A 25,297-nucleotide genomic window follows, 5' to 3' on the forward strand; every position below is an offset into this window, starting at 1 on the left:
GGTAACTGAGAAACCACAGGAGCCTAACTCGGATTCAGAGATACACACCATGAGTTCGAAACAACAAACACCAAGCGTCAAAGGGAAGAAGAAGAGGAAGGCCCCTTATCAACTTCAGGACTATGAAAGTGAGAAGGTACGGAAGACAGTCATGAAGGTAAAATCAACCCTTTGGCAGAGTGTGGAAAAATGTAAGAAAGGGAAGAAGTCCATGATACTAGTCTTCTACCACCAGCAGAATAAAAAAAAGAATGAAAATCAGCCAGAGGAGGATGAAGAAGTCCTGGAGAGTTCTTCCAGCAGTTCATCAAGTACTGCCCTGTGTCTACCAGGTAACTGAGACCTTGCTGTCTCTGTTGTCTCTCCAGAAAAAGCACTGGAGAAATGGTCATTTGTGTAGAGATCAAACACAAATGGTCACCTGTGTAGAGACCAAATAAAGCACTCAGATGTTGATGATTAAAATACCAACAAGCTGTAAAAAAAAAACAAAAACAAAAACAAAAAACAAAGGGCACGTGCAGCATAGCATGGTTGTCAGTGTGAGCTTCGCAGTGAGACAGATCTGGGTGGAGACCAGCACTGCCACATTGCACTAGCTGTATGATATTGGGCAAGTTGCTAACCCCCTCTTTACATTTCCTCAGTAATTTTGGATAATAACCCTTTCTTTATAAAGTGGCTGCTCAGTGTAGAGCCACACCATTGGAAGTGCTCACTACGTGGCGGCCACGCCCACTGCAGTGTCACGTTCTAAACTGAAATAACAGAAACCTTCTTGAGAATGTCAGTTAGACCCCACGAGGGGCTTGTCTTTTGGTTCTGAGGCCCCTTCTTATGCTCAGCAGATTTCTCTAGTCTCCTTTCTTGGCCATGGAGCTTGGGGATCCACCCGCTGCTTCTCTTGGGGTCTACCTCTGAGGGCCCCTGCATTTCAGCCCATCAGCCCCCCTGAGCGAGAACCACAATCTCCTCTGCTCCCTTCTTCCTTGTTTCACTTCCCTGCAGGCAAGAAGACAGGCCCTTCTCCTTCCTACAGATTTGCTGCTAATCAATTTGGGGAAATGAACGGGGAATAAGAGAGGTAGTTCATATGCTTCTGTTGGTCACGACCCTTGGTCTTTAGTGCTTAAGACCCTTCTAAAGTGGCAGAGTGAGTTCTCTGCCAGAGAGAGGGCTTCACACAAGCCCTGGCACTTGGGGCTGTTCCATCTTAGAGGTTGTGTGATTCTGTTCCATTGTGAATGGCTTGAAAGAGATCATTTTTGACGCTGAGCTTCTTTATCTCTGTGTAAGGAGATAAAGGAGGATCCGAGCTAAAGCACACTTTGAATGCCAGACACATCATACCTAGAATCAGGTGAGGTTTAATCATATCAATTTATTGGTCATCAATACTGTAGATTTAATAGTCATGTACTAAGAGAGACTTCCCTGGAGGTCCAGCGGTTAAGACTCTGAGCTTCCACTGCAGGGGAGCGCATGTTCGATCCCTGGTTGGGGAACTAGGATCCCACATGCCATGCGGTGCAGCCAAAAAGTAAAAAAAAAAAAAAAGAAAAAGTCAGGTACTAAGAGATGAATAGGAAGGAGAGAAGGTGAACTTGGCATGTAAAGTTGCTGACACCATACCATTCCTGGAAAAAGATGACAGTTAAAGAAAGCAAAAGTGGAACTGAATTCCTATTGGCCAAAGGAATATTGGATGGATGAAGGGACAGGATCCAAATGTGGTAACTTGGAATTCTGCTTTGGATAGAAAGTGCTGCTTGGTATTTTGAAGCCATATGATACGAAACTACAGAGAAAATAAAAGGGTAGGGGACTAAGAGGTACAAACCATTATGTATAAAATAAGCTACAAGGATATACTGTACAATGTGGGGAATATAGCCAATATTTTATAATAACTATAAATGAAGTATAACATTTAAAAATTGTGAATCACTATATTGAACACCTGTAACTTATACAGAATATTATATCAATTATAACTCAATTTAAAAAAAAAGAAAGAAACTACAGAGAATGAAAGATAGAAGTTGGCGGGGGTGGCAAGGTAGGAGAATGTGTGTCCCTAAAGGAAACAGGGACTGCCTGTAAGAGCCCACTTGCTCCCAGAGGCGAAGCTGCACTTACTCAGAGTTCTGTGAGGGCAGCCTGACTTTAAGAAGAGTCTCAGGAGTGAACCAGTATCCGGAGCCTGTTCCGGGAGGAGGCCAACCCTGCCTTCCCTTTTAGGTTCCGTCCTTCTGGAAGCCTTTGCTAGTGGAGGAGAGAAAGGTCAAAAGACAAAGCTGTTGTTGACCTGAGTTATTTCATTGTTCCTGAAAACCCAGTAAGGTAGGAAAGGTGGGCATTAGCTGGAGTGTAATTTGGGGGGTTAAGGAAGATATGATGAATTCAATTAATATGGAAGAGCCAGTGTGAGACCCGGGACTTCTATCACTTCTGGTCCAGGATTCTTCCAACACTCTGACTCGCCCCTTGCCCACAGAAACATCCAATAGCTATTAGTTGTAATATTTGCTTCCTGCACGTTGCAGTCCAGTTTCTGCGTGATTCATCAGAGGTTTTCCTCTTCCAGTTTCCTGCTATGTTGGAACCTTGGGGACTCACACTGAGATCAAGAGAGTGGCAGAGGAAAAGGTCACTTTGCCCTGTCACCATCAACTGGGGCTCCCAGAAAAAGACACCCTGGACATCGAATGGCTGCTCACCGATCATGAAGGGAACCAAAAAGTGGTGAGTGTGCGCCCGGCTAGAGCCCCGCCTCTTCTCCTCCCATCCTCCCTCGCCTTTCTCCTTGTGTCAGTAAGGGCTAGAAACTGCTTTTCTAGCTAGAAAAAGGCTAGAGTCTTCCAGATGCAAAACTATAAACAAGAAAGGGTACTGGGTTGCGAGGGTAAGAGATTCTATGTTTCCTGGGCAAGCAAGAACTACGAGAAAGCCATCTATCATTTGCCTAAGGAGGGAATCTGCACTAGTAGGGTCTTTCCTATGAAGGGGGCTAGGATGAAGCAGCTAGATTGCCTAGTCTAGTGGGCCAGAACCACACCTGTACTGGGAATCTTGCTCCTCTTCCTCCCCTGAAACCATCACCACCTGCTGATGCTTAAGCTTTGCACAGTCATGGCTTCTGAACTCTAAGATTGTATAATATGATAAACAATATAAGATACAGAGGAACAAGTACAGGACATAAATAGAAATGTTTAACACATGTATAACTGGTTAGCAAAAGAACTGATACTGGTTCTAGAGTTGGAAAACAAAGGAGCTGGCCCTGGGTCTGCAGTGCTCAGGTTCTGTAGGACCACCAGGGTGGTCCATTGGTTTCTATAAGCTTCTGGCGGTGTGAACAGAACTTGTCACACTCTGCTCCTGGTGACCCCCTGGTCTGGTCTTCATTAGAGAATGAGAAGTAGGTAACCTATTGTTACCATCCTTTCTGCCTTGGCTGCACTCAGCCACTGTACCTTGCTTCAACCTAGGTTTTCTAGCATAACTATTCTCACTCCCTTTACCCATTGACTTATTTTTTAAAATCTTTTTGTTGAAAGTCTTGTGATTTTAAAAAAACAAAAAACAAAAAACCAACAAACAGAAAACTATAACCTAGGGAAGCTGACTTTAGACTTTCCTTCGTTTTCAGAACTTTACTTCTTACCCTACAAAAAGTGCAAAGTTGTCCTTTCCTCTCCTCTGTCTATACTACTAATTTCATAAGGTGGTTTATGCAGGGAGAAGCAAAGGTTTTCGCTGAAAATATAATTCAGGATCACGGTTGGAGTTTAACTTGCTTACAGAGCTGCCTACATCACCTTGTTATTTTGATACCGCTTGTCATTTTGTTCTCATAGTACATCATCCCAAGACTCACTCTGTTCTCTCGAGAGCAAGGTCACCTTAACCTGTGCATGTTTATTCCAACAATTTCATAATCAATCCTAGACATGATACTCTCAGTTCTGAAGGAAGGAAGTAAGAGGCCATGTTCCTCTAATAAAAATCCAAGAATGACGCCACTCATCTAACTTTCACCCAAGCAGTTTCATTTAAACTAAAGAAAAAAAGAGTTGCTTGGTTATGTAGCCAAGTGAACTTAAGGGTTGATTAAAGAAGGCCACTGATATGGCTTCTGTTATCACTCTGATAAGCAGGCACAGTTCCCTACTTATCTTCAGTGAATGCTCTGAAGTAAGGATTGCCATTTATTCAGTCATTCACATGGCATGAATTTATTTTGCACTTACTGTATGCTACGGTAGGGTAGGCACTGGGGTACAATAGTGAAGAAGATATCAGCATCCCTGCCTTCTTGGAGCTTAAAGCGAAATGTCATTCAATAATTTAAAAAGATTTTTTTGAATTTTATTTTATTTTTTACTAATAAGAATAGCAGGTTCTTATTAGTTATCTATTTTATACATATTAGTGTATATATGTCAATCCCAATCTCCCCCAAGAAATTTTTTTTAAGGACAGAACAATAAATATTAGCTACGTGCCAGGCACAAATCTGTTTAGCACATACTATCTCACTTAACTTAAGCCTCATAACCAGGATTATTGGTGCCATTTCACAAATAAGGAACTAAGGCACGTGCATATACACATACAAAGTGAGAAAATTGCTTAAAGTCACCCATTTTTGACATTGGGCACGCTGACATCGGTACCTGGGCTATTAACCCCTAGCTATGTCACCTTCATAAATAATTTGAAATTAGAAAATGTGCTGCTATATAGGAAATAAGGAGAATATGGGGAGAAAATTATTCCAGACAGAATTAATTATGCAGAGACTCTGTTGCTGGAAAAAGCTGAGCACTATTGGAAGTTCTGAAATACCAAAAATCAGTTTAGTTAAATATAATAAATATTGGATTCCCACTAAACACACATACTGTCTCTCATAAAGGAGCTACTTGAACAGATACATATCATGATAGAGATAAGCAGAGTGTTCTAGAGGAAAACAAAGGAGGAGCCGCTGGCTGAGAGCCCTTGGAGGAGGGGAGAGGTCAAGGTGTGCTTCTCAAGGAGTGCAAGTGTGAGCCTGTGGGTTGCAGGACCAGAAACTGAAAGGTCTTGCCTGCCATACCAGGAAGCTGAGAATTTTTCCTACAAGGTCATGGCGTTCTTGAAGGCTTTTAAGAGTGAAAAGGGCATCTTTGCATTTTAGAGCATGCACTCTGGCTCTGTGAGGCTGATCTAAGCGGGACTCCAGTAGAAACAAGGTCAGTTGAACAGTTTCCAGCTATACGATAAGGGCTTAAACTACAGTCGTGGGGAGTTGGGATACCAAGCAGTGGGTGAAGTTGCCAGAGCTGGTTAATTGCCAGGGGGTTGGGGGTGAGAGTAAGGGGGGCCAAGGAAGAAAATACAGGAAGGGTTGGAACGGACGCGGTGCTTATTTTTCTTTTTTTTTGGCCGTGCTGCGTGGCTTGCAAGATCTTAGTTCCCCAAGCAGGGATTGAACCTGTGTCCCCTGCAGTGGAAGTTCAGAGACCTAACCACTGGACCACCAGGGAATTCCTGGATGTGAGGCTAACCAATGACCTATATCCCAAGGTTAGCTTTACGTTTCAATCTGAGCAGAAACACTTTCATCCCTCTTGTCTAGGATGCTCAGACATGCAGGGGACATTTAGGGGTGGGTAGCCAACCTCAGGGATATTTGAATTTCAACCTAGAGAGCATGGCCGCTAGAAATCTGGAGCTTTCCTCCTGGTTCTAGGATGAAAACGCGGTAGAATTTCCAAAGTAAGAGTGCTCCCCTCCCCCAAGGTCAGTCAGGAACTCACAACATTTCCCCTCTATTTTTCAGTTGGAGAAATCAGGACAGAGATGTTCCAATTCCCATGCCAACCCTCTTGGCCACTCTTTCACCCTTTCCCCTTTCTCTTTGGCTTTAAGCAAGAAAAATCCTGATCTAAAACACAGAGAGAGGGGCCTACATCCATCTCCTTCAAGGCAGTTTCACTACTGCTACGTAGGGCCTGGCACAGCAGAGCAACTGCCAGAAAGTTGCGCTGTTCCACTGGAGTCCTAACAAATTGTCCTGCCTTCTTTCCCTAAAAATGCATCCGGAGCAGGTCCACCAGGAATGTCATAAGACAAACAGCCCTACAACAGCTGCGATTCATATATTTAATTTGTTTGTTTGCAGAAGGATAAATTTATTCACTGTTCCCCCATCACACCCCTATTGATCCATGGCTTAGTCTCAGCACTACATCCCCTAGAATTAAAAAACAAAATAAAACAGACAGGCACACAAGCATCCGAGATTCAACGTGTGTCTGAACAAAAAAAAGAAAGAGTCAAATTGCAAGGCTGCAACTGAGCCCCAACCCATGTCAGAAGTGTTGTGAAATTCTCATATTAAATAAGGGTTATTTAATTATATTAAGATTTTTTTTAAATAAATTTATTTATTTTTGGCTGTGTTGGGTCTTCCTTGCTGCACGTGGGCTTTCTGTCGCTCCGGTGAGCAGGGGCTACACTTCGTTGCGGTGCGCGGGCTTCTCAGTGCTGTGGCTTCTCTTGTTGCGGAGCACGGGCTCTAGGCATGCGGGCTTCCGCAGTTGTGGCTCGCAGGCTCTAGAGCGCAGGCTCAGTAGTTGTGGCTCACGGGTTTAGTTGCTCTGCGGCATGTGGGATCTTCCCGGACCAGGCAGGCATTGGCAGGCAGATTCTTAACCACTGCGCCACCGGGGAAGTCCCTATTAATATTATTTTGGGGGAATTCCCTGGCGGTCCCTGGTGGTTAGGACTCTGCGCTTTCACTGCCGAGCGCACGGTTCGATCCCTGATCTGGGAACTAAGATCCTGCAAGCCGGGTGGCGTGGCCAAAAAAAAAAAAAAATTATTTTGAAGTTGTATAATCTCTGCTTCCCAAAGATGTAAAATACTTACCTGTAGTTATCTCTTTTTTCTTCATTTAATATTAGGACAGGATTTGGGGGGAAAGGGAGGGAAAAACAATATACCAGGAAAGCCTGTATACACAGAAGGTGACCCTCAAGCTTGATCTTGAGACCTGTGTAGGTGTTATGAGGTAAAAATAAAAGGAGAGGCATTTCAGAAGACTGTATGATTCAAGACAAAGACACATCAGAGGACATTGTTCGGAATCAAGGGACTCAAGTTTGGGGACTAGGCTATTCAGAGATGTGAGGGCAGGGGTCAAAGCTGAGGTGTGGTCCAGGCTGCACTGGCCTTAGGGGCCACATTCAGAGGGTCAAACTGTAGACCACAGCGTGCACAGGTGATGGGAAACAATGGAGGCTTTTAGCCAGGAGAGCTTCACTATAGAAATGAATGGAATGAATGGGCTGAACAGTTTGGAAACCATAGGGGCTTCCTTGAACCCCGAATCTGCCTAATAAAAGTGATCATGAGCGCTTACTATCTCATCCCACAAAAGTCCTATGAAGTAGCTTGTCCCTGTGTGACAGTTGAGGACCTTAAGGTTTGGAAAAGTTCATTAGTTGAGCCCAGGCACACAGCTGTAGGTGGAGGAGCTCTCAATTGAATACAGAGGACTACCGACTTCCCAGCCAGTAGCGTTTCTCAAAAGTAAGACTCAGTAGTGGATCCTAAGCAACCAGACATTTTGTTTTAATATAGACTAGAAAGTATCAGGGCATATGGCACATACACTGTTTCATGAAACTTATGTTTCAGTTATATATGTGTATGCTCTCTGTGTGCTGGGTCAGGAGGAAAAATGTATTTCTTATTGTGCGCCTGTTCAAAACGTTAGAAAGCTCCTACGGTAGTGAACTTCTAACAGTCCAAAGCAGTCAGATTCAACTCTGGACCACACCTCCTAAGGCTCTCTGAAGTTAAAAGTACCTTTTAAGACAAAGGTATCTCCTGGCATTAGTCCAAATACTAAAATGAACAAGGAAGAAATCCCCTGGACCACAAAGGGTCACCAACCTCCCACAGCCCACAAAACCCAAAAGTCCCTAAAAATCACCCAGCTCTGTACTGATTTCTAGGTTTAGAGTCTCTTTGTTCTTCTTGGGAAGCACATAGGTGATGTGCACCTACATAAATGTACACAAATATGAAAAAGTCAGAAAGAAAGAAAATCACGTTAATTGAGTGCCTATTAAGTGTTCCACGCTTACTTGTTCTATCTCCAAACATCAGCCCCCCCTATTCCCTCTTAGAGAGGAGGTGAGCTCTAAAGCTTCCAGTTTTTTCCTGTTGCTAATGTGTTTCATCCTCTCCCCATTGTCCCACTGGTTTGGCATTTCTATGGCAGCTCCTCTACCCTGTAAGAAACCTATTCTTCCCATGGAGTGCAACAGGAGGTGGGGCAAGAACGCCCTGCAAACGTTTAAAACGAACAAGTACCATATCGGGAGGATGTGGTCCTAGGTCCTCCTGGTCTGAGTCTAAAGCACAGGGCTTTAAGTTGAACACCAGGAACCCTAAGGAATTATCTGCAAAATAAGATGTCATGTACATTTTTCTGGGTCAGAGTTCATAGGTTTTATCTGATTGGGAGAAAAACAAAAAGCAGTGAGGTGGGATGAAGAAATTATTCAGAAATGTTGCTGGCCACCTCCTGGCACATGAGGCTGGTTGCCTTTTAAGGGATAAGAATAGGATAGAAACCTCTCCCTGGCCCTAAGAACTCCTCCCTGGGATGCCCAGCCTCAGTGGGAAATGCAGTTATTAATTAGCAACTACAGGAGGGCCCAAAAGAACTACCCCATTCTAGCAGGATTCAACTGCAGGGCCCCAGTTTCAGGTTAAAGATATATGTACCCACCCCATGGAAGGCACTCTACAAATATTTATTAAACAAAAGAATGGCCTTAAATCTAAGCAGTGTATTGGAGAGCCTACTTCCTTAATCTCCTTCATCCTGTCCTAAACTTTTCACCGTATGATGCTGCCTTCTTTTTTTTCTTGAATGCAAGGAGTTAATACTTGTTAAGTGTTTAGAATAGTGCCCAGCACAAAATAAATACCACATACATGTTTGTTAAATAAAAACAAAAAACCCTGAGTGGGTGTATTGTATTGTGTTGATGGATTTTCATGTCTACATCTAATTCACATGCTTGATCCCAGAGCCAAGCACTGTGCTGACAGAGGAGTTGCTAAATGGTCATCAAGGGAAGGAACTGTGCCCATTCTCAAATGTCGTCTCTTAAATTTTTTTTTTTTTTTTTTTTTGTCCACACCGCACGGCTTGTGGGATCTCAGTTCCCCCACTAGGGACTGAACCTGGGCCACGGCAGTGAAAGCGTGGAATCCTAACCACTTGGCCACCAGGGAACTCCCATCTTAAATTTAATTCTTCCTATAAGCCTGTGAAGTCGGTAGGGTAAGGATTGTTACAGTAGTTTTCTTTTAATATGTGAGGAACATGAGACCTTACTTCATCTCAAGAAAACTTGGACTCTAAACCTTTCGGACTTGCAAATATGAAGGACTTGTCCGATAGATTTCAGGGCTCGGATCTGAACCCAAGATTCCTAGAGTTAAAGCCCTCTGCCCACCCCCCCCATGCTTTTCCTGTATTTTCCGGAATATTCCTCAGCTTGAAGACGGTGTTCAGGAGACACCTCCCTAGAGGGTAAGTTGTGGAGGTGGCAGTTTTCAGACTGGAGTGGGGAGAGAGCCTCTACTGGTATGATAACGAGGAGAATTAGCTCTCCAGTTGGCTGTTTCCCCGCCCCCATGCCTCCAAGGCCTCCTCCTGGTCTGTGGTCTCACTGAGACTTCACCAGTGACTCAGAGAGCCTCTAGGAAGAGAGGGTGGGAGGAAGAGCAGCTGTCAGCCAGAGGTGAGGCGGGACTTGAATATTAAGTAATCCAAGATGACAGTCATTCGTTTTACTCTGAGGTTGTTGGTATTTTACTGGAGTTCTCGTTCTTGTGTTTCCATATCCACTATATGAATAGCCTCATTCTCCCTTCTGTGTTCCTGGTCTCTTATTCATGCTTTCAGCGATCTTACCCAGTCTCCTGGCTTTAAACACCAACCACATGCTTATAATTCCTAAATCCCTATTTCCAGTCCAGGCCTCACCCCGGCACAGAAGACTCACAAGTATGCAGCTGCTTACTCCACACCTCCTTTGGGTGTCTAGCAGGTACCTCAAATGGAGTAAGTCCAAGACTAAACTCCTGACCCCTCCCCAGTCCCCATGCTGCTCTGTGCAGTCTTCCCCCTCTTGGTCGAGGGCAGTTCTCTCCCTGGGTGGACTCATGCCAAAAACCTGGGAGTAGTCCTGGACTCCTTTTCTCTTGTCGAGAAAAATGAATCAGTCGATCTAAGAAAGAATTGGAAAATTTTATTTGAGCCCAGTTTGAGGATTGTAACCCGGGAAGAGCATCTCAGAAAGCTCTGAGAACTGTTCTGCCCCTTAGAAGTCAAGACACAGTTTATACACGTTTTTTATTTATTTATTTATTTAATTTTTATTTATTTTTTGGCTGCTTTGGGTCTTCGTTGCTGCACGCGGGCTTTCTCTAGTTGCGGCGAGCGGAGGCTACTCTTCCTTGCGGTGCACGGGCTTCTCATTGTGGTGCCTTCTCTTGTTGCGGAGCACGGGCTCTAGGCACGTGGGCTTCAGGAGTTGTGGCACACGGGCTCAGTAGTTGTGGCTCGCGGGCTCTAGAGCGCAGGCTCAGTAGTTGCGGCGCACGGGCTTAGTTGCTCCGCGGCATGTGGGATCCTCCTGGACCAGGGCTTGAACCCGTGTCCCCTGAATTGGCAGGCGGATTCTTAACCACTGCGCCACCAGGGAAGCCCTATATACGTTTTTTGAGCCAGAGGGCTGTACGTTAAATGACATATGATCGACAGGTTACATAATTCAGATTTAAGCACCATCGTGGTGGGTCATGTGACCCTTTACAAGATCAAGATCGCTAAGGAGTTGTCTTGCTGAGGCTAGGAGAATGTTGCTCTTTCTGGCTGAGCAGGCATTCCTGCTGATGGGGGGTGTGGTCAGTGCAAAATGCAGACACATGATGCAGAGCGGGGTGGGGGGCTGGGGGCAAAGGGCAAAGAAGAATCTTTATGCTTAAATCGTTCTTGTCTTGCCATAAATATGAATTTTAGTTCACACTCTCATGCCACAAACATTTCAATAAGGTGGTCAGTCAGTCTATTGGGAAATCTAGTAGGTTCTATCTCAAAATCCATTCAGAATCTGATGACTTCTCATCACTTCCATTGCTTCCCTTCCAGGCAGCGTATCTCTTGCCTGGATCTTCACTACAGTAGCCTCCTGACTGGTTTTCCTGTATCCACCCTTGGCCTCCTACAGCCTATTCTCAAAACATTAATCGGTCTTGATACTCCTCTGCTCAGAGCCCTCCAGTGGCCCCCCATTTCCCTCAGAGTAAAAGCCATCTTTACAGTGGCCCACAAGGCCTTACGTGATGAGGCCCCAGCGCCTGACTTCATCTACTGTCCTCCAGCTACCTGGCCTCCCTGCTGTTCCTCAAACATGCCAGGCGCCCTCCCACCTGAGGGCCTTTGCACTGGCTCTTTCCTCTGCCTAGAACTCTCTGCCCCGAGATAACTCCAAGGCTAGGTCTGTGTCTCCTTCAAGTGTGTGCTCTAATTTCACCTTGCAGTGAGGTCTACCTTGATGACCTTATTTAAATTGCAGTCTGTCTCCCTGGCCCACAACCCCCCTCCCCCGCTCTGTTATTTTCATAGTATTTCACGCTGTCAGATCTCCCATATCATGTTCTTCTATGTCTGTTTTCCATCACTAGAATATATGCTTCTCAAGGGCTGGATTTTTACATGTTGTGTTCCCTGATATCCCCCCAGTGTCTAAAACAGGTGCTGGCACATAGTGGAGGCTCAAAATGTGTTGAATAAATGACTGTCATCTTGGATCTCTTCAGCTTAAGATTTAAGTCCAGCCTTTGGTCACATGTCCAGCCTTACCTATGGATGACTCTCTTCGCTCTCCTAAATATTCTCTAACTGGCCATGCTTGCCAATTTGCTTTATTTTTTTTGGCCGTGCCACGTGGCTCGTGGGATCTTAGTTCCCTGTCCAGGGATCAAACCCGTGCCCCCTGCAGTGAAGCACAGAGTCCTAACCACTGGACCACGTGGTTAGGGGACGCCCCCAGTTTGCTTTAAGACGTCTTTGAAGAGGTCACCTCAGCCTTAGGGAGCAGCCTGATGGTGCTGTCCTAGCGAAGCTGCCCCAATTCCCCCTCCACCCTCATCCCAGTAAGAAGGAGGCACCCCCATAGTGCTGTTCCCAGTAACCTTTCAGGTTCTCTAATGTAAAGACTCAGCGAGTTGAACCTGGAGACCACACCCTAAGGAAGGCAGCTGTAGGGGAGCGGGGAGCACAGGGAAACAGCCTTCAAGGGATCTAATTCCCCTCATTGTCACACCAAAGTGGCTTTCTCCGTAGGGAGCCTGAAAACTTGGCCCTTCCCTGCAGTACACCACAGGGAGGTGCCTCCTGAACATCAGCTTTATGATTAGAGTCCAAGTTTTCTGGAGATGAATTAGGGTCTAATTTTCCTCATGTATTAACTTCTGCAGAAATGGAAATTAACTTGTGGAATGCTGATGGTGATGCCAAGCTTCCTATCCATAGGATGGAAATGGTTCCTGTTCACAGAGATGCAAATGAATTTTTGTCCAAAGGAGAATGTAAACTCTTTAGTCCAATTCTCCTGTGAACCTGTTGTAACAGCTTTCTGGTTCCATCATTAATTAACAAGTTAAGTAAAATCTTTGATACGTGTTTATTTTCTACGTATATGAGAGTCGCGATTTCACCTTTTTAAAAAATAGTTGTTCTTTAAAACTGTAAGGGAGGAAAAAAATATCTTTTTCCCTCTACCCTCCTAGGTGTTCAGGCTGGGGCACTGTCAGTTAGATTGACAAAAGACAGGTTAATAAGAAAAAAAGCAAACATTTTATTAACCCATGCATTGTGTAAGTAACACCTGGGAGTACCCAGCAGTGAGTAACTCAAAGAGGCGGTTAGAGTATACCTAATTTAGTGTGGGAAGGGAGGGGCAGAAAGGGCACTTATGGAAAAGCAAATGACCTTTTGGAAAGATAAATGGGCCCTTAGAAGAATAGATGGGAGATGTGGTAGTTTGTGACAATGTCTGGGTGTGATGCCCACCTCTGATCTCCCAGAAGGGAAGGTTAGAGTGGCCCCGGGAAAGGGGATTTATGGACACAAATTCTTTGGGGAGGCTCTGCTTTTAGGCAGAGAAGGGATTTCAGGAGCTCAAGTGACTTCAGCTGAAATTTATCCTTATGCATATACAAAGTGGCATGTTTGGGGGTGGCGTGTCCTGGTCCCTGACAACACTTATAAAATTCATTTCCCTGTATTGTTGTCATCTCTAGAACAGTGCCAAGTGTAGAGTATGTTTTCAATCAGTGTTTATTAAATAAACGATTGCCGGGTTGCAAAATTGCCTAGCCGAAGACAGCCAATGGCAACAGTCATACATAAAATCAGAGCGGCCTGAAGGGTCTCCCAGACAATGCCCAGAATTACAGAAAGAGGATCCAGCAACCTGTTTGCCCAATGTCTTGTCTTTCACACTTTCTCCTCACATAAAAATGGTGCCAAGACATGCTATGGATGACAGCATTCTTAGTCTGAGTGTCCTATCAGGGAAGGTTTCATAAGGAATTAACATTGATTTGGCGTTTAAAAGAATGAATAGGGATTCTTTATGTGGAGAGATGGAGAAAGGGGAGTTTCTAAGTGGAAAAATGCAGTGGGCAAAGGCATGTGAGCACAAAGAAAGCGCACCTCATATGAAAGCAAGGGAAATGTACCGTGTCTACACCCAGGAATGTGACGGGGACTAAATAGGAAACGAGGTTGGGAAGGTAATGCAGAGATCATTTTGATGTCCCTGGTCTGAATCTTGTCATCATTCAGAGGTGGCATGGAGCCATGAAAGGTTTTTGATCTGGGAAAGAGCTAGCGTGAGTTTTACATTAATATTAACTTGGCATTAACTTACATTATTATGTAAGGTAGACTGGAGAAGACGGACATCTATAGGGGCCAGGTAGCTGGAAATATAAAACTGGAGCTCAAAAATATGTTGGCGATAGAGACAAAGATGTCAGAATTATCTCAAGTGTGGTGTTGGTTGAAGTGAGGGGACAAAATCGAATACTGAAAACGTTTTAAGTGTATTATCGATTACAGTGTTTACCTTAGTTTTCTTACTTGCTGCTCCCCCATTTTTTTCCCCCCACAAAACTGTGAGGCCCTCAGCGTAGGAACTGTGTCTTATTCCTGCTTGTTTTCCAGTGCCCAGCAAAGCACCCGGCAGATGCGTTCAATAAATATTTGCTGAAGAAAAAGAATATGCAGAGAAAGGAGGAAACACTTTTTTTCAGAGAGGTGGTAAGGGCAAAATGGATGATACTGAACAGTTTTGATATAATGGTGAGAGCACTTATGGCCGTTTTATTGGATGGCTCCATACCTTTTCAGGAAAGCATTTCCTGTGCCGCAGAGCATCACGGGATTGACAATAGGGTTAAGGGCTTAAAGTCGAGTGAAACAATTTGGAACAGCTGCAGCCAGAAATGTGCTTGGGGGACTCCCATATGCTTGCTGCCTTTTTTTAGTGCTGTTCTGTGTATCTGGCATGCTCCCTCCAGCAAGCTTCTCCCTGCCTCTCTCATCTCTTATTTAGTCTACTCATCTTTCAAAGCCTAACTCAAATGCCACCAACTTTTCTGGGACATTCTCTCGATACTCTTTCAAGTTAATCATTCCTTTTTCTATGTTTATACTTCTCTCCTTGTTAATCCTGCTAGATTATAAATTACTTGACGATGAGAAGAGGGTTTTACTTCATCTGTATAGCCTCCTCCTGACCTGATGGGGAGCAGTCATTCCATAAATGTTTGCTGATGTTTAAATCAAGTAAGTTTAGGAATATGATTGCTAAGTGGCGGGGAGGAGAAAACTGAAGTTATATGGCTTGAGGTCTTGGTGGACAAGATCACCATGGTTTTTGTGATTACCAGGAGGTGGTGGACTAAGAGAACCAGGAAAAGGTTCAAGAACTAGAGGTAGTGTTGCAGGCAGATGAAAATCCAGTAAAAATCATGATTGTTTTTTCCTGTTGGGGAAATCTAAAGTTTGGTGTCCCTGTGTTTTTTCCTGTTGGGGAAATCTAAAGTTTGGTCTCCCTACCAGGGAAAACAAAGACATGAAGCTCACGTGTATTTTATGGAAGGAAAGGACACAATGTTTTCCCACCTAACTTACTACTTCACAGTGAAGCCAGACAAAGAAGGAAAGCCAACAATGAATCCCTCAGTATCAAACCTAGATTTTAACCATAAACTTCTACTTAACTTCAGCTGGACTCGAAACTTTTGTAAAAACAAAACACATTTTTTCATTTCATATTTTCTCCTTCATTTCCAAACCTTCTGGAAGAGCAGTTTCTGAGCAGCGAAATGAGTGCAGGTGGGACAAGGAGAGGTAACTGTGGTAACCAAAACAATGAACTGGATGGCTTTAGACGGCCGTGTTCAAATCCTGGTTCTGCTATGTGCCTGTGAAATGGGGATAGATAACGCCTACTTGGAAAAACTGTGAGAAATAAACTAGATGTAAAAGCACTTAGCACAAGGAGTGTATGTACTTTGACCAGATCATGTGCAAGTGGTAGGAAATGCAAAAGTGAGGAAGGTATGCAGGGGAAAGGTAAGTCTCCTCCCCTCCTTAGCCTCCATTCTCTCAATTCCCCTCAGAGTCAACTCTGGGGACCGTTCTGTGCATTTACTTCTCTCCTGGACTCAGCTGTGAGAACTTGAGTCTGTAACTCAAAATTAAAATTCCTTATAACACAGAGAACTATACTCAATATTTTGTAATAACCTATAAGGGAAGAGAATCTGAAAAAGATTTTATATATATATATGTATATATATGTATGTATATATGTGTATATATGTATATATGTGTATATATATGTATATATGTATATGTGTGTATATGTATATATGTTTATATGTGTGTATATATGTATATGTGTATATATGTGTATATGTATGTGTGTATATATGTACATATATGTATATGTGTATGTATATATGTATTATGTATATATGTGTGTATATATCTATATATGTATACATGTGTATATCTGTATATATGTGTATATGTGTGTATGTATGTATATGTGTATATATGTGTATGTGTGTATATATTCATATATGTGTATATATGTGTGTATATGTGTATATATGTGTATATGTGTATGTATGTATATATGTGTATATATGTGTGTGTATATATGTATATATGTGTATATATGTGTGTATATATGTGTATTATGTATGTGTATATACGTGTATATACTTGTATATGTGTATACATGTGTATGTGTATATATGTGTTTATATGTGTTTATGTGTGTATATGTGTGTATATATGTTTATATGTGTATATATGTGTATATGTATATATATGTGTATATGTGTATGTATATATGTGTGTATACATGTATATGCATATATGTGTGTATATGTGTATATATGCATATATGTGTATATGTGTATATATGTGTATATGTGTATATATGTGTATATATGTATAAATGTGTATATGTATATATGCGTATATGTGTATATATGTGTATATGTGTATATATGTGTATATGTGTATAGGTATATATGTGTATATATGTGTATAGGTATATATGTGTATATATGTGTATATATATGTGTGTATATATATACACACATATATATATATATATATATATCACTGAATTGCTGTGCTGTGCACCTGAAACTAACATGATATTCTAAATCAACTATACTTCAATAAAAAAATACACATATAAAAATTTTTTTAATAAAAATAAAATTCCTTACCTATAAAATGGAAAAGTTCTGAGCATTTAATGCAACAATTACTACTTTATAGTTAAAATGCTACACAAATATGAGGTGTTCATATTCTTAGAAAAAGGAAGGCCTAGACAAACATAGTGTATTTAAGTTTGTTTAGAACAGAGATCTCTTGGACTCTTAGAATCACCCCCAGGCTTGACTGCTTTGTTCCATTTCCTTTCCTTTCCTCGTCTTTGTTTTTTTGGCCTCACCGCGTGGCTGCATGCAGGATCTTAGTTCCCCAATGAACCCGCGCCCCCTGCAGTGGAAGCACAGAGCCCCACCACTGGACCACCAGGAATTCCCATCCTTTCTTCATCTTGACCTCAGCTGGAGGGCAAGGCTGAGAGCCACACAACTTGACTATGCCTCCGTCTGTCCCACAGGTGATCACTTACTCCAGTCGTCATGTTTACAATAACTTGACTGAGGAACAGAAGGGCCGAGTGGCCTTTGCTTCCAATTTCCTGGCGGGCGATGCTTCCCTGCAGATTCAGCCTCTGAAGCCCAGCGACGAGGGCCGGTACACCTGCAAGGTGAAGAATTCAGGGCGCTATGTGTGGAGCCACGTCATCTTAAAAGTCTTAGGTAAGACAGAGTGCCCTCGTAAATGCCTACATCTTATTAATAAGGTCTCGGTGAGGGATAGGCAAATGTGTCACACTGGTACAAAACTTCTTGTTCAATCCTTCGTATTATACAGACGTCACCTAGTCCAGTTCCCTGGGAAGAAGTGTGTATGTTTTGTATTTTAGCCGTAATGAAAGAAGAAAAAATAATCACAGTTTTCCACAGTTGTAGCCCATTACAAAATTTAAATATCCTCTAATGTTTAAATAGTATCCTCATATTTAACAAATCTCTCAGATCTGCTTCAAGTCCATTTCTCTGTTTTGTGATAGCAAGAGCTACTAAGTTCTTAATTGCTTACAAGTTCATGAACTTCTGTCCCTGTTTCAGTATTAGTAAAATCACACTCAACTTTCCTAAAATTTCCCATTATAAAAGTTTCTCTTCTTTGAGAAGTGATGAGAGAGTTTCTGAGGCAGCCTCTAAAAATTACAACAGCACCACTGGAAACAGCTGGAATTGGTTGTATATGTGTGCAGGGGATGGAAGTGGGTATATTTTGGAGGGTGATGTAAAGCATGGCGAGGTAACAAAGTGCTATTGAATCCACACTCAAAAGTTGACCATATGGGTGGAAAAACAAGTCAACAGGATGTAGTTCTTCCACTGAATTGGGTGTTTGGGGATCTTTTTTTTTTTTTCTGCCAGTGAGACCATCAAAGCCCAAGTGTGAATTGGAAGGAGAGCTGACAGAAGGAAGTGACCTGACTTTACAGTGTGAGTCATCCTCTGGCACACAGCCCATTGTGTATTACTGGCAGCGAATCCGGGAGAAGGAGGGAGAGGATGAACGTTTGCCTCCCAAATCTAGGATTGGTAAGTCATCTTTCTACCGGTCTATTGATAGCAGGACAGTACTCTCTCCATGAATTCTAAATCTGGTTTTGTCAGCAACTCACAAGGTGACTTTGAAGACACTGCTGGACCTCTTTGAACTTCCATTTTTCATCCTTAAACGGGGACAGAAAAATCTGTCTTTTCTTTCCTCAAATGGCAAAAATAAAAGTGGTAAGGAGATTAGGAATAAATGTACTCTATAAATCCATTATATCTAATTATTGTGTTTAGTATCCCTTAAATGTTCAGAATCTTTTGTAACTTTTGAGGATGCACTGCAGTTTAAAGGAATGTTCACCTTTCTTCCCACATTCCAAAAAGGGATCGAATTTCTCACCTCATCCTTACCAAACCGTATTATATTGATAGAATCTTAGGTCAGTGACACAATAAACGATAAATATAGACCTTGTCACTAGGGGATTACAGTCATCTTTCTGCTTGTGTAGACTACAACCACCCTGGACGCGTCCTGCTGCAGAATCTCACCATGTCCTCCTCTGGGCTCTACCAGTGCACAGCGGGCAATGAGGCCGGGAAGGAGAGCTGTGTGGTGCGAGTGACTGTTCAGTGTAAGTACCCAAAGGGTTGGTTTGGTTTTGTCTCTGCACTGTGGTTCATTGTAAAATGTTTTTAATCACAGGTAAGAGTAAGGTCAACATCTTTATCTCCAGAAGAACATGGCTATCACTGAAATAAATTCAGTAGTTACCAAGGACTGTTCAACAGTTGTAGCTAACTCTGTATTTATAGTATGTGTGAATTTTCCAGCCCCCTAAAGAAATTTATTATATCCAGGAGGGGACCAAAACCAAATGGAGGTTTCCTTCATAGATATAAATTTCCCTTACAAAGGGTAACTTCTGCTCTGTTTGCAGAGCTTCTCTTGTGTCTGCTGTTTCTCAAAAATAATCAGCTAAAAATAATCCTAATGTCAACGAGGCATATTTTGGGGTGTTGTATTCTGCTCCCCTTCAATATCAAGAGGGACAGTCATACACCAAGAAAGGGTATATGGGGAACTCAGGAAGATAGATACAAAGATCTGGAAATACTCATCTTGTCCAGAGCTTATGTTTTTTAAGTCCATGTGTTGCTTAGCTTATGTTTGGTTTTACTTTTGCTTTTGTTTCTGAGAAAACAGATGTACAAAGCGTCGGCATGATTGCAGGAGCGGTGACAGGTATGGTGGCTGGAGCCCTGCTGATTTTCCTCTTGGTGTGGCTGCTAATCCGACGGAAAGACAAAGAGAGATACGAGGAGGAAGAGAGACCGAATGAAATTCGGTAAACCTCCGGCCAAATCCCCTTCCTCACCCAGGCTGCCTTTCTACCGCCAGCTCCACAGTGACCAGCCAACAAAAATGTCCCATTTCCTTTTAATCTTAAATCTGTTAAAAGGATTATGCTGGTGGGTAAGGAGTTCCAGCCTAGGGGCAGGAGGACTGGTTCACCTTGACTTTCTTGTGAAACTATCCGCAACAGGGACTTAATAAACTTTGCGTTCCATCTCGTTGCCTTCCACTTATAAAGGGCATGCAATAAAGAATGGGCCTAGCCTATGGGCCATGAAAGGGTTTTTGCAGACAAATTCCCAGTCAAGGGGATTGCTGTCTAGACATCCAGTGGGGAGTGCCCATTCCCCCAGAGTAACAGGGTGGACCTCCCGGCCAAGGGGCCGCACACCCGCCCAAGCCCGCTGCAAGGGCTCAGGACGCAGTGGGGGGGTCCCTGTTTCCCTACGTGGTAGCTCGAGGTTTCCACCTTGAGGAGTTGATCTGGCAACCTCAGAAAGCAGCAGCCGCAGCGGAAGCTTTCACAGTCCTGTGGTCCTAAAATCTATCTTTGCTGTTTTTCCTCTTCAGAGAAGATGCCGAAGCCCCGAAAGCCCGCCTTGTGAAACCCAGCTCCTCCTCCTCGGGCTCGCGGAGCTCACGCTCGGGTTCCTCCTCAACGCGCTCCACGGCAAACAGCGGCTCCCGCAGCCAGCGGACACCGTCCACGGAAGCGGCGCCCCGGCCAGGGCTGGCTACCCACACCTGCGGTCCAGTGGGGCCGGAGGCAAGAGGGTCTGAACCAAAGAAAGTCCACCACGCTACCCTGACCAAAGCAGACAGCACTCCTGGCACGATCCCCAGCCAGAGCAGAGCCTTCCAAACTGTCTGAGTTCCAGCGGACTTGACTCCCATCCTTTCCCAGGAGTCAGGACTCTTCTCGTCATTGACGCCCGGCCACCAGCCACACAACCCCCTCGGACCAAACGAGAGGTCATTGAAGTAGCAGTGACCACTGCATGGGAGAGATTCAAATGAACACTTTCCTTATATGACACTAAACAAGGAAAAGGATGTAAGCTGATCGTCTCCAAAAAGGCATCTCACTGTGCCTTTAGACCAGAGCGGGGGCCAAATCTGTGCATTTGGGGACCAGGACCTGTGGTGAGAAAGGCTAGGGAGAGGGGAAGTGAACACACTTAGAATTCCTCACTTGGGCTGTTTTGTGTCAACACTTTGACTCACCATTGTTAAGAAATGAGGTGTTGTTCATAAATTTTCTATGCATTTCTGCAAACCTACTGGATTGCTATGATTATTCGGAGTCAAGCAGAACCCGCAGCCTTATATCACACCTATCTGCACCATGAAAAACTCCAAAAAAAGGAAACATGTCTCTTCCATCCTGACCTGACTTCATTTACCAGAAAGTTTGGATATTAATTTCAAGAGGAGTTGAGAAATAGTGCGAGATGGAGAATGATTGAGATTTTCCCACTCTGTTCACTACTAATCTTCCTACTTATATTGAACTAAAAAAAGGGGAGTCCAAAATGTGTAACGAGGGACTGTGAAAAACTTTCCATCTTGATGTTCAGAGGGCCACTGACAAATATCAGAAATATATGCTGGAATAATTGTGGATTTTCCCTCAAATTGGATGTCTCTAAGGACTTCCCTGCTGGATATCTCTGGAGCAAGAAAACAATCATTAGGTGTCATTTAACAATCTCCTTAGAAAGAAGTCTTCTAGAGAAAGAGAGCTTTTCAGAATGCTGGAAGATCATCCAACAACAGTCTCTTCTTTCAGTGAACATATGAAATCAGGATTTCAAGACTGCCTAGACTAAAAAGGGAGATTAGATCAGCTTTCTCTTAATATGTCAAGGAGTGGCATCAGAAGTTCAGCATTGCACCAAACTTGGAGCTTCCTCCATTTCTTTCATTTTCAGAGAAAGATTCACCTGGGACTTTTGCTGATTCTAGGCCTTAAATTATCAAAAAGTTCAGGGATTGACAACCTTTCCTGATGGCACTGCATGGACATCATACCATTCCCTCCTGAGAGGTTGAGACAGAGAGAAATTCAGTATTTTCCAAGTTTAGCCTCTCAGGAAGCCTAGCTCTGGGCTGGAAGGATAGGAAACTAACATTTAGGGCAGAGATAGTGAGGGTAACTAGTGCGTGGCAGGACGGATCTGGGTTAGTGCCTGTTAAACACTGCTGGCATCTTGCAACGAATGAGCAGAAATGATTTACCGGGATAGCTCTCAGAAGAGCTGACTCATGGGAGAAGAAAGGTATCTGAGAAATAAAAAGAAAGCAGCCTCCAATACAACAACTTGCCTTTTTAATAGTTTTGACGACTCTGCTAGTCAAATTCATCCTATGGCAAGAATGCTAAACCTGAAATAGCCCTTCAAAGACTCTAAAGCAAGTGTCAACAGATCACCGGTGGTAGACCAAAATATTTCTTATTATTAAAAGGACACGGAGTTCCCTGGCAGGCCAGTGGTTAGGACATCATGCTTTCACTGCTGAGGGCATGGGTTCAATCTCTGGTCAAGAAACTAAGATCCTGCAAGCCATGCAGCATGGGCCTGGCCCGCGCCCCCCCGCCCCCCCAAAAAGAAGTTGGGACGTAAGAGACATTGAGGAAGTAATGTAAAGAATGCCTGCCATTAGTTTAAGAGGGCTAGCACATTTGGAATGCTTCTTATACTAACACTGCCTCATTGTAAGATATAAACTCCTTACTCCACTTCCTTATTCTTCTGGTAGTGTGGTGTCCAGGCAACATAACACATCTGCTGTGTAATTCTGAGAATTCGCATTCCTAGAGTACCTGAGCCAAATGAGTACGCTATGGCAGCTGCAGCTGTACCATCACTAGAGATTTGCTCTTATCATTATTTATTACCTTTGAACCTAAGGTTTCCTGCCTATGCCTCTGCAAGCAGGTATCAGTCCCCTTTGCGTGGAAAGGTTTAGATTATTTAAACAGGTTAGTTATTAGAAGACTAAAATACCAGTTGAATATCCATATTATTTTGGAAATCCATTCATACGGGATATCTACAAAAAATGTCACAAAACAAATTATTACCTGAAATCTGAGAAATTCTAGGAATTGAAGATTCTGAGAGATAAGGTGCTGAAGTCTTAGTAGTGATAGTGTGCTTCTCTTTCAGTCAGGCTTTTGGGTTCAGATATGACAGGCTCTGGGTCTAAGACAAAGTTTGAGCCACTATTGGTTTCAAACCATATTCCATTAACCTTGCAAGACAAACAAATTTGATTCTTTAATATAAAACAAAAAAGGATAAAATAGATGGTAGAAGAAAAAGTGTTTGTAGGAAGAAGATACAGATGGAATGATGTGGATGTTTAGAAAATAATCATTTCAATAAAATGCATACACTACACTTAGAACTGTAAAATAATGAAGTGATGCCTTTGTTGTTACACTGTATAAGAACAATTTCAAAACTGCCGTTGCAAAAAAGACATATATAATTCTGCTTCATTTCTGGTGTTAAGCTGTTTGTATTTCAATTTTAACTTCTAAGTTGCCTTGTAAATGGGACTGTGTTTGATCACAAAAACCAAGTATTTATTACAGGTGCACCTGTGTCGGCAATTTAAAAATAAATAAGTAAAGGTGATACTGTAGGAGAGGCTGAAGCTCATATAACCTGCATTGGAAATTTATTTATTAGCTTGCTGCCAACTGAAGAACAGAAGAACTCAGACTGAATATGATCTATTATTTATTGATTCCAGTCAGAAATATACCAAGCACTTTTTTCTCACAAGGCGAGATACTAAGTAGTCCTGGACAAACCAAGTGACGACAAAGTTCATGACAGAGTTTCTGACCTTAAGGACTTTATCAAAATAACAAATAATATTTACTAAGCAAGTATTTTATATCAAGGTGAAGTGCCAGTAAAAAAGTACACACTACAGGGTTTAAAGAAATCTGAAAAGTAAACACTATGAGATTTAAATAAATCTGAAAAAAATTTCACAGAATTAAATTAGGTAATATATGCAAAGCACTTACAACAGTGCTTGGCCTGTGACAAGCACTCAAAAAATGTTAATCATGACCCTCTTCCCTAGTCAGAAACCCTAGGCCTCAGACTGGAGCCCCAGGCACCCAAACTTTAACTCTAGATCCTGAGTGGGTTTGAAACCCTGTGCATTTAAAGAGGTGGAGACAGGACATTTATCATAATCTGAACTTTAAATATATAAACTCTGACTCATTCTAGTCGATAAGAAGATGGTTCAAATCCTAGAACGCGTTTTGAAAGTGACCAGAAGGGAAGGTTATCCGTTCAGCTTTCTGTAATCACTGCTACTAGGTGGGATACCCCAAACCCGTGGATTCGGGCACCCGTTCTATTTTCCACCGGTTCAAATCTTGTAGGTAGTTCAGAGGTTAGTTTAAAAAGCTGCAAAATGTAGGGTGTGGTTCAGAGATTGTACTCGATAAATTGGGTGGGAAGAGGAAGTCTGCAGATGCTAAAGAAAATTGCAAGAAGTATGCATCTTTCTCTGCAGTTCGAGTTACACGTGTTTTCAGGAAGGAAATTACTAATAAAAAAAGACCAAAGATTCTGGAATCAAGAGCTAGGTTCTACTGTAGCTCAGCCAGATGTTTAACTTCCCACAAATAACATCTCTAAACCTCATTTCTTTCCTAACACAGGAATGAATTATCTCTCTCTCAGAGAATCGTTTTGATGATTAAATGAAATAATAAATGAAAGCACTTTGTACCCTGTGAAAGCATCATATAAAACGAACTCCTTGGGAAGTGGGGAGAATTTAGGTACATACCTCCAAGGACTCAAGCCCACATTTTCCCCCAGAAGGCAAATACAGAAAGGACATCCTTTGATCCAATATTCGAATCTGTCTCTAGGCTTTACTGGCTTTGACAAGGACAAGGTATCTCTCGTCTGACAGCCTTTCTCGAAGTCTGGAGACCTTTCTAATTCCAGCCACGCCACTAAAAGTTCTGCTAGGTAGTCTTAAAAAAAAAAATCTTTTCACCTATTTGTGCCCACTCATCTACTAAATAGGAATACTACCTGCCCAACCTGCTTGAAAGCGCTGACTAGAAAGCATTCAACGTGCTGAGAAAGGCTTAGAATGACAAGGCCCCAAACACCGCATCATGCGCCGCAATTTGAAATTCCAGGTACACTGTTTTGTGCACTCCACTCGTTCAGTAATATTCTCAAGGCGTTTCTGCCTGGTTTCTCGCTTAGTTTTTGCCGAAAGTCAAGGCAGGAAAGATATTACCTCGAATTACTTAAAGTAAGAGGCTCAGGAAGGCTCAATCAAGGACACAGGGCTACCGGAACCCAGGTTCCTAACGCCTGGTTCACTTACAATGAAAGAGCTCCCTAGCTTTTCTTTTTTTTTAAACAAATAACTGAGAAGTGCGGGGGCCCGGGCGGGTGGAGAAGGGGCCGAGCCAAGAAGCCGAGTCTATTCTCGGTGGGCGCTGGGGGGTGACGGAGGCATCCGGGCTCCAAGAAGCGGGTTTAGCCATCTATTTCGCTGAGGATCCAGACACAGCATCGGACCCTGGAGGTTGAGAAGTCGGGCCCCTCC

At 43.0% G+C, this 25,297-nt stretch overlaps 1 protein-coding gene across 2 annotated transcripts in view; it reads left to right on the plus strand.

Annotated features, from left to right (window-relative positions):
- Nucleotides 1-23,360, plus strand: part of CLMP (CXADR like membrane protein) — a 93,763-nt gene extending 70,403 nt beyond the window's left edge. The window contains exons 3-8 of one of the 2 annotated variants that reach the window (XM_068555076.1): nt 2,588-2,745; nt 17,313-17,514; nt 18,205-18,372; nt 18,843-18,965; nt 19,538-19,679; nt 20,258-23,360. In XM_068555076.1, coding sequence (XP_068411177.1) covers nt 2,588-2,745; nt 17,313-17,514; nt 18,205-18,372; nt 18,843-18,965; nt 19,538-19,679; nt 20,258-20,558 — 1,094 coding nt within the window. In that variant the 3' untranslated portion in view covers nt 20,559-23,360. Of the gene's footprint in view, nt 1-2,587; nt 2,746-14,331; nt 14,414-17,312; nt 17,515-18,204; nt 18,373-18,842; nt 18,966-19,537; nt 19,680-20,257 lie in introns of those variants that run through there. The other variant, XM_068555077.1, reaches the window with a different exon arrangement.
- Nucleotides 23,361-25,297: the final 1,937 nt, after the last annotated feature.

The sequence above is a fragment of the Eschrichtius robustus genome, chromosome 11 (genome assembly GCF_028021215.1).
Source record: "Eschrichtius robustus isolate mEscRob2 chromosome 11, mEscRob2.pri, whole genome shotgun sequence".
Taxonomy (NCBI): domain Eukaryota; kingdom Metazoa; phylum Chordata; class Mammalia; order Artiodactyla; family Eschrichtiidae; genus Eschrichtius; species Eschrichtius robustus.